This window comes from Petaurus breviceps, unplaced genomic scaffold (genome assembly GCF_028583685.1).
Source record: "Petaurus breviceps papuanus isolate PSGF00001 unplaced genomic scaffold, PetGlider_PUasm1.0 90881, whole genome shotgun sequence".
Taxonomy (NCBI): domain Eukaryota; kingdom Metazoa; phylum Chordata; class Mammalia; order Diprotodontia; family Petauridae; genus Petaurus; species Petaurus breviceps.
Window position 1 is genome coordinate 15,276,149 of NW_027187369.1, and position 14,967 is coordinate 15,291,115.

Sequence of the window (14,967 nt, forward strand, 5' to 3'; positions counted from 1 at the left end):
CACACACACACACACACACACACACACACACACACACACACACACACCAAAAAAATGGAGGCAAGAGCCTTAAGTGCAGTGAGACTGATTGGCTTTTGGATTCTACAGTCAATCAAAAGTCCCTAGGGACTAAGTGCTGTTTTTAAAAATTGTTTTATTATAAACTTATCAGCAAATACAATCAAATAAAGAATAAATTCTTCTGCACAAAACCTTTAGGCACTAATGACACCTTTCTGGCTTGGTTTCTCATCTGTCCAATTCCCAGCCACATCCATAAATCCAACACCCAGGGCCCTTCTGCTCAGTCTTTTAGCACTTCACAAATACCAACGTGGTGCTTGACTGTCAATCTGTTAACTCTCCTTCTTTGTCCATGACTGGCCCACTCTCTTTCCTGGTCAAAAAACTCCATCATGATATCTTTGACGCCACTTTTCATTCAGGAATCATTGTTGGAGCTCCCCTGCAAACTGACTATATCCACTGTACATTTTTTCCATTGTCCTTTCAATTTTCATGTTTCTTCTTCTAAGATCACAATATTTCGTTTAGGCAGGCAGTCAACCAGCCTTTATTAAGTGCTTTCTATGTGTCCAGCACTGTGCTAAGTTCGGAGGGATACAAAGGCAAAAACACAGTCCCCGTGCTTAGTCTCTTCCATTTAGTCTGACATTCTAATGGGGAAGACAACATGCAAATAACTATACATGTACAAGATATACAGTGTAAATGGAAGGTGATTTCAGAAGGAAGATGGTGGAGGTGGGAAAGGAAAGCAACATAGGGCCTGAGAAAGGCCTCTAGCAGGTTCTAAATCCAAAATGGATTTGAGCTGAGTCTTGAAGAAAGCCTGAAAAGTGAGGAGAAGGAGAAAATTCCAGGCATGGGAGACTGCTGCCCATGAAAAAACAGAGTCTGTGGATAAAGAGTCCAGTGCAAGGAAGAGCAAATAAGACCCTGTGTAGCTGGATTCCCTAGACAGCATGGAAGGAAGGATGTTGTAAGAAGACTGGAAATGTAGGATGGGACCAAGTTGTGAAATTCAATTAGAAGATTACCTGGAGGTAGTAAGGAGCCTTAGAGTTGGGGGAGGGGGAGGGGAGAGGGCACAGGGTCAAACTTGCACTTTAGGAAAGTCACTTTTTTTATGACTTGTAGCCATTAATATTAATGGGAAAATACCAATGTTGACTCATGCAATTGGCAACAGAGAGTAGCTTGGGGCCAAGTGCCCGGAAAACATCCAAGTCATTCTCTCCATCTTACTCTCTTTGTATCCAGTTCATTTTCCATCTACACTGCCTATCCAAGATGGAAGTATTGCTGACCTAATTCAATAAGGTGGCCCGCCAACCTGCTTGTCATAGTGTGGGCTTTTTCTGCTTTCGAGTAGCCATGGACCTCACTGAGGAGGCCCTGAAATGTTCCAGGGCAATCAGTCGAATGTTAGCTACAAACTGGAATATGTAGAAATCTTTAGTACTCTTCCATTTGGACCTGGTGGGGGATGTGATAATAATAACAGCTGATATTTATATAGTGCCTTAAGGCTGACAACATGCTTTACAAAAACTGTCCCATTTGATCTTCAAAACAACTCTGAAACGTAGGTGCAATAATTATCCCCATTTTATAGAAAATAAAATAGAGACTCAGAGAGATCATGGGACTCATCCAGGCCATGCACACAGCTAGTAAAAGTATCAGTGGTGGGATTTGAACCCAGGTCTTCCTAACCACAAATTTGACACTCTATCTATGATGCTATTCTCTATCAACATGATATTTGCAAATATCTCTGAGTGAAACTTTCCATATTTTACACTTTACTTGATGTAGCTTTCTCAAAGATCAATGGACAGTTCAATCTTTGCATGAAATCATCCTTAACATGGAAGACATCTTGTTGGAGGAGAATCCTCAGTGCTTTGTTCTACAAAGGGAAATTATTTCTGGTGATCCACAAACAGACCAGGACTCTAGTCACGCAGGCTGTGCCCCATGCCTGGAATGTTCTCCCTCCTCCCTTCTTCCTGTCTCTTAGAGTCCTTAGTTTCTTGATCCTTCCTTCCTTCTTCATTCTCCACCTATTCCTTTGGACTGCATCGCTTTCCCCCACCTTTCTAGCTTCCTTTCTATGTTGTCTTCCCCCATTAGATTATAAGCTCTGTGAGGGCAGGGACTGTCCTTCTTTTTGTGCTTATATCTCCAGTGCTTAGCATAGTACATGGCATACAATAATGGCTTCATAAATGACGTAGGTGGTTACACTATAATCAATGATAAGAAGCAGTCACTACAGCAATGTTTGTAAAGTAGTTCTACTTCACATCTATTAGTTGCCCTTCTTTTTGTGGCTTTTTGGAGGGGGAAGGTAGGGAAATTGGGGTTAAGTGACTTGCCCAAGGTCACACAGCTAGTTTTGTGTTAAGTATCTGCAGCCAGATTTGAACTCGGGTCCTCCTGACTCCAGAGCCGGTGCTCTATTCACTGTGCCACCTAGCCACCCATATCCATTTCCATTTTTCAAAGTTAGCAGCTAGTTTAAAATGGGTATGGTTGGAGTGTTCTAATTGCCAATGTTATCTTTTCATCTTTAACCTTTCTTCTAATTTGGTATTGATCTTGACCTTTGCTCTCAACAGTTGAAGGTCTGACTGCACACAGACAGCTGCTTTGGAAATGATCCCTGTATCAGTAACTAGTTGTTTGCTATCTAATGAGATATGGTTAATTGCATTCCTTCTGATATTATTCAGTGTGCTTTTTTTGAGGAAAACACAGAAACATGAAAAGGCTTCTAAAAATGGAAACAGAACAGAGCTGGCAAAATAATTTACACAATATCTACAAGAGATGTAAATAATTTTTAAATTGTTTTTGATGAAGAAAAATGTGTTTTCTCTCTCTCCCACCTCCCAATTGAAAAAAAAAGGAAATCTATGTAACAAATACTCAAAATCAAGCAAAACAAATTCCCATATTGGGCCTGGTCAGAAATCTATTTCTCATTCTGCACTTGAGTCTATCACCTCTGTCGGGAAGGGGGTGGTAACATTGCACAATACTGTATATTAAAACAGCCCTGGAAGGCAGCTAGAGTCAGGTGTTAAATGCAATGACCAGTCTTGCTTCCAGGGATCAGATGATGAATCACATTCTTTCCTCTTGGTAGATAGGGCCTGGACAATGGGTGTGGAACGAAGTATATGCACTCAGATACAATCACTTTGTTGGGCAATTTTGCTTAACTAGTTTTCTTTATACAGGGGAAGACTTAGTAGGCCAGGAAGGTATGACTTTAATGGTGTAAAAGACAAAAAAGTATCAAGAAAAAATCTTTGTACATATTCATGACATAGAGAAGAGATGTGAGGTTCCAAAGAGCCTTTGGTGAAATCCAAACGTTTTTTGCTGTACTCATCTGGGCCTTACACCGAAGTCTTCTAGTGTCATAGAAAATGATGATTTGGAGGGCTTTGGCAAGTTCTGTAGAGAATTCCTTTAATTTTTCAACCTCTGCCACAGATATTAGTGCATCTGCTACACTTCTGTCCATGGTGCTCAGTTGGCTTGCACTCAACACGAACTTGGCAAGGCCACTTGACCAAATGTCTCAGGAAATGCCACTTCTAGCAGCCTTTAAATGGTTGATGAAATCAACTCCAACACTCACTTTATTCATTCCTCTGGTTACATTTACACTGAGAATGTCAATATGGATGTGGTTTAATTCCTCATGTGAGTGGATCAACTTACTGGTCAGGGGGCCAAGATTGCACATGGAGGCTGCCAATAGTTACCCTACTGTTTGTAGATGTTGGAAAACCCATGATCCTTAGCCTTCTATGCCACCATCAGCGTAAGGACTAGGAGTCATTCTGTGATTTAATCTTTTAGTTGTTTTTATTATCATTGATCATGATAATAGTGAGAATAATAATAACAGCTTTTATATAGCTTTAGGGCTTGAAAAGTACTTTACATAAGTTGTATCATTTGATCATTTCACTATGGCCAAGGAATTCATGTCCTAGTGGTCAAACTTCTAATGGTAAAGTACTTCATACTGACCTAGGAAAGTCCTTGGAAAGCAAATCACAGAATTATCAATTTAGAACAAAAAGAAACCTCACAGGCCATGTAGTACAACCCTCTCATTGTACAGAGGAGGAAACTGAGGACCAGGAAGGTGACATGACTGGCCCAAGGTCACATGTAGGCTGGAAGGCACCTCAAAGGTCATTTAGTACAATAGTCATTGTACTACAGGAGGAAACTAAGGCCCACCATCACACATCAGATCCTAGATCTAGAGTGGGAAGGGAGCTTAGAAGCTATTTACAGATAAGTAAACTGAGACACAGGGAGTTGAAGTGACAAGCCCAGTAACACCACACTGCCTCTCAATCAGAGTCCATCACTGGGTCTGTCCCTAAGGAATCTTTCAAACTGCCAGACATGTCACTTCCCCACCATGAGAAGGCCTCTGTAATCAGAGAACAGCTCTGGTGCTAACTACAGACAGACATTTATGTGAAAATGCCTCTGCCACAGTCTTCGGGTCTCTGCAGCAATACAAGCCACTTTTTAAAAAAAATCGTCTGCACCCATGATATTACCAGTATAGGAAATTCCCAGCATGGAATCTCCCTCCACTGATGCAGATTGGCAATTGGAGACTTAGAGGGTTGCCTGAGACACTGAGAGGTTAAGTGACTTGCCCAGATCACACAGGCAGGATTGGAAACTGGTATTCCAGACTCTAAAGTCAGTCCTTCAGCACCTATATCATGTAGCTACTTAACTGATTACAAAATAAATCCCTATGTGCTACCAAATCAGAATTTTCTGACATTAAAATGTGCTTTTCCTTTTATTTAAATCCAGATTTTCTTATCTCTTTAACATTCATTTTTTAAAAAAATGTTTAGTTCCCAGTTCTCTCCCTTCCTTCTCTCCCCTCCTCCACCCATTGAGAAGGCAAGCAATATGATCTCAATTATACATGTGAAGTCATGCCAAAAAAATGTGCTTTTACAAAAAGCAATGTTACAAAGTATCTCCCAACTCTCAGCAAGGTAACCTACTGTGCATACTCAGAGTTTCAGTCCTACAACATTTTTCATGTCCCTGGCTATGCTGTAAGGGATGGACAATGCAAGACATAGACCAATGCCAGGGAAGACACCAAGAGGGATGTCTTAGGTAGAGCTATGGGGATTCTCTCCAACCAAGTTGTACAAATATGCTGATTTGCCAGATAGAGAGATATTTATAAAAATGCTCCAGTGGGGAAAAAATCTTTACATCCAATTTCACTGATAACAGTCAGATACTAAGGGCACACAGGGAATTAATACAGATATATAAGACCAGGAGCCATTTCCCAAAGGACAAGTGGTCAAAGGATATTAATAAACAGTTCCTGAAAGAATTGCACACTATTAATAACCCTATAAAAGACCACTCCAAATCATTGATTGTAAGATGAAAACCAAAACAACTAAGATGTTACCTCATACCCAACAGATTGTCAAAGATGACAAGCAAGGCAAAATCAATATTGGAGGGGCTGTGGAAAAACAGGCACACTAATATACTGCTGGTGAAGCTGTGAACTGATCCAAACACTCTGGAAAGTAATTTGGAGTTATGCTAAGACAGTAACTAAAATGTTCATCCCCTTTGGCCCAGAGATTTCAATACCAGACAAATGTAACACAGAGATCAAAAATAGAAAGAAAGGTAGCATAGATGCCGCAATATTCATTGCAGCACTTTTTTTAGATAGCAAGGAATTGGAAACAAAGTAGATGACCACTGATTGAGGGAATGGCTAAACAAATCATACCATATGAATATAATTAGATATTGCTTCTCTATAAGGAATGAGGAATATGAAGAATTCTGAGAACCATGAAAAGACTTACAAGAACTGATGCAGAGTAAATTAAGCAGCAACAGTCCAATGATACACACGATGACTACAAAAATGTAAACGAGAAGAAATAAAAACATAACAGAATGCAATATGGTTATAATGACCAAGTTTGGACTCAGAGAAGAATTGATAAAATATGCCTTCCCCTCCTCTTTGAAGAGGTGAGGGTGGAGGGTGGAATATTGTATATACTTTCAGACACTGTTGATATACTAACTAATTTTGGTAAGCTGCTTTTTTTCTCTTTTTTTTTGAATCTTTGTTACAAAGGATGACTTGTTGGACAGGGAAGAGGTAAGAAATATATTGGGAAATGAGGATGAGCTAAAAATTAAACTCAAATGGATCAATGGTCTTATTAATTGGAAAATTCCCTCCCATAACACCTTATTTTTTTTTAAAGCAATCGGGGTTAAGTAACGTGCTCAAGGTTACACAGCCAGTTATTTCTGGGTGTGGTGCTAAGTATCTGAGCCTGGATTTGATCCCCACATCATCCCGACACTGGAGCCGGTGCTCTTACTCGCTGTGCTACCTGGCCACCCCTAACACACTATTTATTAATAAAATTTTTAATTGTCATTCCAGGCCCTCTTTATTTCACAAGTTACCACATCAACCAATCAATCCATCAACAACTAGTTAACCCAATTACTTTAAAAAAAAGTAGTTATTAAGCACCTACTATGTGTCAAGCACTGTGCTAGTTTCTTGGCATACAAGCACAAAGAATGAAACAACTGGGGCAGCTAGGTGGTACAGTGACTAGAGCATCAGCCCTGAAGTCAGAAGGACCTGAGTTCAAACTTAGCCTCAGACACTTGACAATTAGCTGTGTGACCTTGGGCAAGTCACTTGGCCCCAGTTGCCTTTCCCCCTCCAAAAAACAACAAAAAAGAATGAAATAATTCCTACAGTAACCAAAGGACTTATATGTCAATGAGGACATGATGAGCATATGCAAAAATATATATAGTACAAATGTAAATTGAATGAATGCAAATATGTACAAAGTAACTAAATAAAAGGTAGTATTTGGGAGGGAGGGCACCAAAAGTTTGGGAGATATGGAAAGGCTTCATGCAAAAGATGTGCTTAAGCAGCATCTAATCAGAAGAGAGAGATTCTATGAGGCAAAAATAAGAAAGCAATGCACTGTAAGCACATGATACGGCCCCTGCAGAGGCATGGAGATGGGAGATGGAGTGTTATGTGAAAAAAAGAAAGAAAATCAGTTTGGTTAGAGTACAGAGAAGAGGAAGGTTGGGGGCCAGGTGATAAAGGGCTTTAACAGCTAAACAGGAGTTTATATTTTTAACCTAGAGGCAACAAGAAGTCACTACAGTTGGCTGAATATAAGAGTTACATGGTTAGATCTACATTTGGGGAAAATGGCTTTGGGAACAGTGTGAAGGGTCCAATGGAGTGGGGTGAGACTATTGTGATAATCTAATTGGGACATGATGAGAATTTAAATGAAGGTGGCACCTGTATGAATGGGGAGAAAAGGCCAGATGTAGAAGATGCTGAGAACTGACTGGACATGTGGGATAAGGGAAAATAGGGAGTTTAGGATAGGGCCAAAGTCAAAAACTTGGGAAATTAGGAGGATGGTGGTACCTTCCACAGAAATGGAAAGTCTGGAAGAGGGGAGTGTTTGAGCAGAAAGATGACCTCTGTTCTGAATATTGAGTTTTGAGTTATCTCTGGAATACCAAGTTTGAAATACCCAATAGGCAATTAATGATGTGAGACCAAAGCTCAAGAGAGAGAAAGACTGGAAAGAGAGATGCAGGGGTTATCTGCAGTGAAGATAACTAAACCCCCAAGGACAGATGAGGTTACAAAGAAAGCGGCGACTACAGAGAAAGAAGAGGAGAGGGCCTAGAACAGAACCCTGGAGAATACCCACTGTTAGGAAGCACCATGTGAATGACAAGCCAGCAAAGGCACGCAGGTAAGGAGCAAGGAATGTCATGACAATCCAGAGGGAAGAGTATCAAGGAGGAGAGGGAGTTCACTACTGTCAATTGCAGCAGATGGTTGAGAAGAATGAGAATTGAGAAAAGACCATCATATTTGGGAATTAAGTTCACTGGTAACTTTGGAGAAGGCAATTTTAGCTGAGTGATGAGGTCAGAAGTCAAATTGCTAAGGGTTAAGGAGTAAGCAAGAGGACAGGAAGCATGGACAGCTTTTTTCTAGGAGTTTGGCTGAGAAAGGAAGGGGAAATATAAAACAGGTTGAAGGGATGGTAGGGTCTAGGGAAGGTTTTTTTAAGGATGAGAGTGACGTAGACTTAATTGAGGGCAGCAGAGAAGGAAAGGGTAGAAAGGGAGAGGTTGAAGACTCAAATGAGAGAAGATGATTGAGTATGCAATCTAATGAAGAAGAGAGGAAGGGATAGGAGCAAGAACACATGTAGAGAGGTTGGCCTTGGCAAGAAGGGCCACCTCTTTGTCAGAGGCTGGGGGAATTGAAATGTTACACCAAACAGCCCCTGGCAACTCTCAGGCAAGGTTTGGTGAATAAATCACTTTCATTTTTATCACAATTTCAAGCCTGACTCAAAAATTTATAACTATCAATAGGGGCTTTGAGCCAAAAATTGAGGACACTAAATAGGCCTTCATCTTTAAATATGACAATGTGATAAGATTCAAGAGGGAAAAAAAATGTACCTTCCTTTTGAGTGCTTATGACTAAATCAGAAAAGGAGCAAGGAGAAGGGGAGGGAGAGCAGAATTAATTTATGTCTAGTGAGCTTTTTCAGTCAGGATTATTACAAAGGCTTGGCACCAAGAGAAACCTGCATATTGTGGAATTTTCCAAGTTTCTGTAGATTTCAGGAATATTAAGGAATAATTTATATAAAGAAAGAGAAACAAGCCCCTCTCCTCAAAAGCATAAAGAAATACAAACACATGTTTGGGCCCACTAGACAAAAAAGTCTCAGAAATAAATTAAATCAACTCACCTTGGAGGACACAATCCGGTTATCACAAAACTTCTCTGCCACATAAGCATCTGCTTCTGGGGCTTGGCGATGACCAACATGTATGGTTCGAGTGCCAACCCGCTGCTCTTCCCCTCCACACTAAGCAACAGAAGATAAAAATGTGGTAAGCCTTTCGTAATATATTTCCATGTTTACTGAGTTGAGGTATTAGGTGCATGTGTTTTGCTCTGGCTGTTGGTTTTTGGTGGGGTTCGAATTTTTGTTGTTGTTGGGTTTTTTTGGTGGGGTGAGGTGTTTGACCTTTTTTTGAAGATAATGCAAAAGTCTCTCAAGTCTCAGTCACTGACTTAAGAACGTGAGGTAAAATAAAATAGATGCTTTGTTATTGTTTTTTCAAAGAATTTACCGTGAACAATTTACTGTCCAGCAACCTCCTCTGATGCAAACAGACTCAAATACATGAATGGACTTATGATCTCACTGACATGGGTGCACCCCTTCCAAAGAAACAGCTCACTACCCTATCTATGCCTACCCATTCAGTGTGGTGTTCTTCTTGGTTCTCCCATACGTGTACCCTAGGGGGATCCAGCCAAAGCACCAGGAGCCTTCTTCAAGTTCACTGGATGTTATGAGGATAACGGTCCAACATGGGGCAATCTGGCCACCATTGCTTCTCTCATTATATGACCAGCATATCTTAGATTCACATCCTAGTTCCACATTGCAATTAAAATGAGTTTCATTTCAATCTAGGAACTGTCAGTCATTCCCTCTTAGATTAGTTCTCCCACTTGACCTTGGGGAAAATCAAACTGTATATATCCCCTTTAATTTGAAGACAGATTACATTGAAGACATCCTAATACTCCAACATATCTGTGAATTCAGTGACAACATGGACATTTTCTTCAGTGATGAAGACTGAAACCCTTCTATGCCTTCTCATCCTAGGTGATTCCTATCCAGGTCCTCCCACAAATTCACCATAGGAGATCTACCCAATATACTGCAGGTCTTCCTCACTTTTTTAATGTTTGGGGTTTTTGGGGGGAGGGTGGCAATCAGGGTTTAGTGATTTGCCCAGGGTCACACAGCTAGTAAGTATCTGAGGTCACATTTGAACTCATATCCTCCTAACTCCAGGGCCAGTGCTCTATCCACTGTGCCCATGACCTTTACTCTTGACATCTTTCTCTTCACCAGCTACCTTGCCTCCCAATAAACCCATGAGCTGGGGCCCTCTTCTCCCCATTGGTGATGTCCTCCCTGGTACCACAATTTTGCAAAGGATCCCAGCCATGCTTCATCTCATTTTTCCCTCAATCCTTTCCAGACTCCACTTTCTTCTTCTTGCAATCTTGCTTCTCCTCACCAGAGGTATCCTTCCTTTCCTCCTCTTCCCTGGCTTCTAACACCTCTTTACATATTTTCTTCTCTCCTTATAATATAAGCTCCATAGAGATAGAAACTCTCTTGTGTGCTTGTGTTTACATCCCCAGTAGTCTGTCTTTACTCTCTCTCTCTCTCTCTCTCTCTCTCTCTCTCTCTCTCTCTCTCTCTCTCTCTCTTAGTCTATCTGCCTCATTCAATCTCTTATCTCTATCTATCTAGAGGATACCAGTGGAGTGCCTAGGCTATCCATCAGGCCTGCCTTGCTGCTGCAACATAACCAGACCATTTTCTATTTCTGCTCATCTATTTCCTGGATGACATCTTTTACACTGTTTCTTCTTCATCATTCCTTGCTTGAATTGCATTTTGCCTTTCCTGTGCACATCCACCAAGCACCTCTCCCATGAACCTTTAGGGAATCCTCAATTTAAATTCTTCAGAAACTGTAGTGTCCCATGACTAGCAGCTCAACACCACCAGAAAACTATTACATTGATTAGTGCAGAGGAAAGCCTTGTCGAAAACTTTACCCCTGATGGACAGTAAAAGAAGCAATTATTTCCAAGCCCAAGAGCACTACCTAGCTAGGAAGCTACAACTCCGAAAAGAAATAATCCCATCCTTATTAATGGAGCAATCAGATGCTTCTCCAAAGAAACCATTATAATTCATGGGTTTTGAAGGAAGGCAATCCCAAGGGGATCAATCACAGTCTATTGTGTTTCATCTCTCTTCCAAACCACCTTTCTAGGAGATCTTTCCCATGTTTTTAAATCAGGTTTTTTGATTATTTACCAACAGCACCTGAGATAAACTGGAAAAAACCCAGACCAGGGCATCTGGAGACTGGGGTCTATTCTTAGCTTTGATACTGACTGATTTCCACTGTGGCTTTGCTCAGCACTCTCCTCTTAAATTGGGATAAGGCTGCATTTTTCAAGTATTGCAGCAAGTAGTTGAGGAAAACTAACCTTAGAGCTTGGTACATTGGCCCTTGAGTCAGAGGATCTGGGTTCAAGCTTTGTCATTTATTACTAATTGTGTGAGCCTGGACAAATCAAGCAACCTCTGATTTTTAGCTCTCTCATCTATAAAATTGGGGAGGGGGGGGGGGGGGGAGCAATGTATTCTTTATGGAAAGCTAGGTGGCACTATAGTGGCTAGAGTGCCAGTCCTAGAATCAGGAAAACCTGGATTCAAGTCCAGCCTCAGACACACACTAGCTGTGTGAGCTTGTCTATAGTTTCCTCATCTATAAAATGAGATGGAGGGGTGGCTAGGTGGTGCAATGAATAGAGCACTCGCCCAGGAGGACCTGAGTTCAAATCTGACCTCAGCCATTTAACACTTACTAGCTGTGTGACCTTGGGCAAGTCACTTAACCCCAATTGCCCTGCCTTCCCCTCTCCAAAAAGCAAAAAAAAAATATATGGAGAAGGAAATGGCAAATTACTCCAGTATCTTTGCTAAGAAAAACCCCAAATGGGGGCACAAAGAGTCAGACAAGACTGAAAATGACTGAACAACAACCACAACATGTAGTACTTTACACATGATATCTCATTTGATCCTCACAACAACTCTGGGAGGTAGGTGCTATTATTATGCCCATTTTACAGCTGGAGAATCTGAGGCAGATACAGGTTATGTGATTTGTCCAGGGTCACACAGTAAGCAGGTGTCTAAGGCTGGATTTGAGCTTCAGATCCAGATTCTACCCATAATCCTCTCTCATCTGTGACTTCAGTGAAGTTGAATAGTTGGCATTTATATAGCATGTTATGGTAGAGCACCTTGCCTATATAATTTTACTAGCTACTTCTAATGGCCCTATGCCTTGGCAGTGGGCAGATAATTAGCCCATTTTACTGAAGGAGAACCCCAAACTCAGCCTGCTAAGGCAGATTTCCCCTGGTTACAAAGCTCCAATTCCAGTATTTTCATCCCTAAGTCTACATGTCCCACAATTCCACTATTAACTTTTGAAGGCATATTACTAAATAAAACCTCCAACTATACCAGGAATGGGGAAACTGTGGCCTCAAGGTCACATGTGGCCTTCTAGGTCCTCAAGTGCAGCCCTTTGACTGAATACAAACTTCACAGAACAAATCTCCTTAATAAAAGGATTTGTCCTGTAAAACATGGATTCAGTCAAAAGGTTCAACCCGAGGACCTAGAAGGTCATGTGTGGCCTTGATGCTGCAGGTTCCCCACCCCTGGACTACACCAATCTTAGTTTTTTTTCATCTTTTCTTATAGTCATGTAGGCATTTCTTCCTTTTTAGTGATCTTTAGAAATATGACCCTTTTTGTTTTTTTTAAACAACCCCTTTCACACTACAAAAGTTATCACCTTATATAGGAATATTTGTAGCTAAAAAATTATCCACATTCCCCATATCTCTGAGTGTATTCCAGGCTGCGGCTTTATGCCCCATGTACATACTGTCCTTGAATCTGTTCCTTTCTCTAAAGAAAATAAAGGGCACCTTTGATGATTATATGAAAGGTTTTTTGATTTGGAGGGAGGGTGGCGGAGGTGGTAGTTGGGGAGAAGGATCTCCATGTCCAAAGAGAAAACCATTGAAAAGGAAATGGATGTTAATCAAAGCTGAAGGAATGTGAATGAGGAGCCATAGTGGGCTATCTATACAGAGATCTATGAGGGGAATAAATATCTATGTCTCTGGGTGACGTGGACAATTACCTGACCAGAGGTAAGGGCCTGAAATGTCCTTCTAAGTATGGAAATCTGTGATCCTCAAATGAAATGCTGAAAGATCCCTGGTTGCTGTCTCTAATTAAAAGCAACATTTCCAAAGGAATTCTTGTCTCCTTTGGGATCAGGGTGGAGATGGACATGGGAACACAGAGAGAAGAGCATTTTCTACTGCCTGGTCTAATGGGAGGGAAAGACTTAACTTTTCAAGGACAGAGGAACTTAGCAAGTCAGCAGGGCCCGGCATGCCTGACATTACCAGATGTGTTGTTTCCTAGGCAGATAAGGTCTTCTCACTCCTCTCAGCAACAGGAAATCATCAAAATTATTACCTCTATCTTTCTGTGCCCTGCTCTGAATTGAGGCAAAGGTTAAATCTATATGGAGCAGCTTGAGTGAGGGCAGATCTGATTTCAGAGGAAAAAGACTGTTTAGTGTTTCACCTACAAGTGGCCACACTCCCATGGCTCAGCCCCAGGAAAAACTGTTTAGTATGCCAGTTGTGAGGCTGTTTCTATAGAATGCATCCTGGGAGGGAATAGACCAGACAAGGCCTACAAAGTGAGGCAGAGTACTCTGAATACAAAACTTTTCAAACCCACATTCTCCAATTTTCAGATCTGGCCATCCTACCATACCCTCGCGCAGCTAGGTGGCGCCAGAGTGTACAGAGGGCTGAGCCCTGAGTCAGGAAGACCTGAGTTCAATCCAGCCTCAGACACTAGCTGTGTGGTCCTGGGGAATTAATCTCACCTCTGTCAGCCTCAGTTTCCTCATCTGTAAAATAGAGATCATAATAGCACCTACCTCCCAGGGTTGTTGTAAGGATCAAGTAAGATAGCAATTGTAAAATTGCTATAAACCTGGCACAGCACCTGGGTACATAGTGCTATATATAAATGTGTATTCCCTTCTCCTGCCCTTCCTCATCCTGAACTTGCCCTATCTCAGACAATCAATCAGGTCAGGTCGAGTTAGTTGGGAGGCTCCTTGGGAATGCCAGTAGTCACTTAATGCTCATGGAATGAATTATGGACTTACCCTTACCACAAACAGTGGCTCTAGCAGCCTAACCAAAAATCAACTGGTCATTTTACTGATGTTCTGAATGACCAACAATTGTATTTCTTTTTTTTTTAAGCAATCAGGGTTAAGTAACTTGCTCAAGGTTACATGGCCAGTTATTTCTGGGTGTGGTGCTAAGTGTCTGAGCCCAGATTCCATCCCAGATCATCTTGACACTGGAGCCGGGGCTCTTACTCGCTGAGCCACCTGACCGCCCCTAAGCAATTGGGGTTAAGTAACTTGCTCAAGGTTACACAGCCAGGTGTTTCTGGGTGGGTGCTAAGTGTCTGAGCCTGGATTCGATTCCCAGGTCATCCCAACACTGGAGCCAGTGCTCTTACTCACTGAGCCACCTGGCCACCCCTAACAATTGTATTTCTTATTAGGACCAAAAGCTATAGGAAAAAGGAGGAAAAAGGAAGCATGAGACTTTTTTTTCACCATGCTTTTTACATAAGGCCTAAGTGACCTCCATTTCCATGGAGTGGAGCACTAAGGGGGAAATAGATTTAAATTACAACACAGTGTCTGAGACAGAAATAAGGAATGTCCTACCAAAGAGGGCTATTAGTTAGACAATGAAACTGGCGACTAAAGGAATTTCTGGGCTCTCCAGCTCCAGGATCTGGGCTTTAAAAAGAAACTAAAGCTATTCTCTCTCTCTCTCTGGGCTAGGTTCACTTGAAGCCCAGGGGAGAATCTGACCAGGACCCTCCCAGCCTTTAAAACTGATAAGCTACCAATATCCGGACCAATCTGTCATAGCTGTATCATAATGTCTGGTAGGCATACAAAATGGAAGGAGGGAGGGAGGGAGGAAGGGAGGGAGAGGGAGAGAGAGAGAGAGAGAGAGAGAGAGAGAGAGAGAGAGAGAGAGAG

General features: G+C 41.6%; 1 protein-coding gene across 1 annotated transcript in view; it reads right to left on the minus strand.

The window, feature by feature from the left end:
• The window catches only part of ATP11C (ATPase phospholipid transporting 11C), a 208,372-nt gene that overhangs the window by 112,122 nt on the left and 81,283 nt on the right, over positions 1-14,967 (minus strand). The window contains exon 2 of the mRNA XM_069074166.1: positions 8,925-9,044. Coding sequence (XP_068930267.1) covers positions 8,925-9,044 — 120 coding nt within the window. The remainder of the gene's footprint in view (positions 1-8,924; positions 9,045-14,967) is intronic.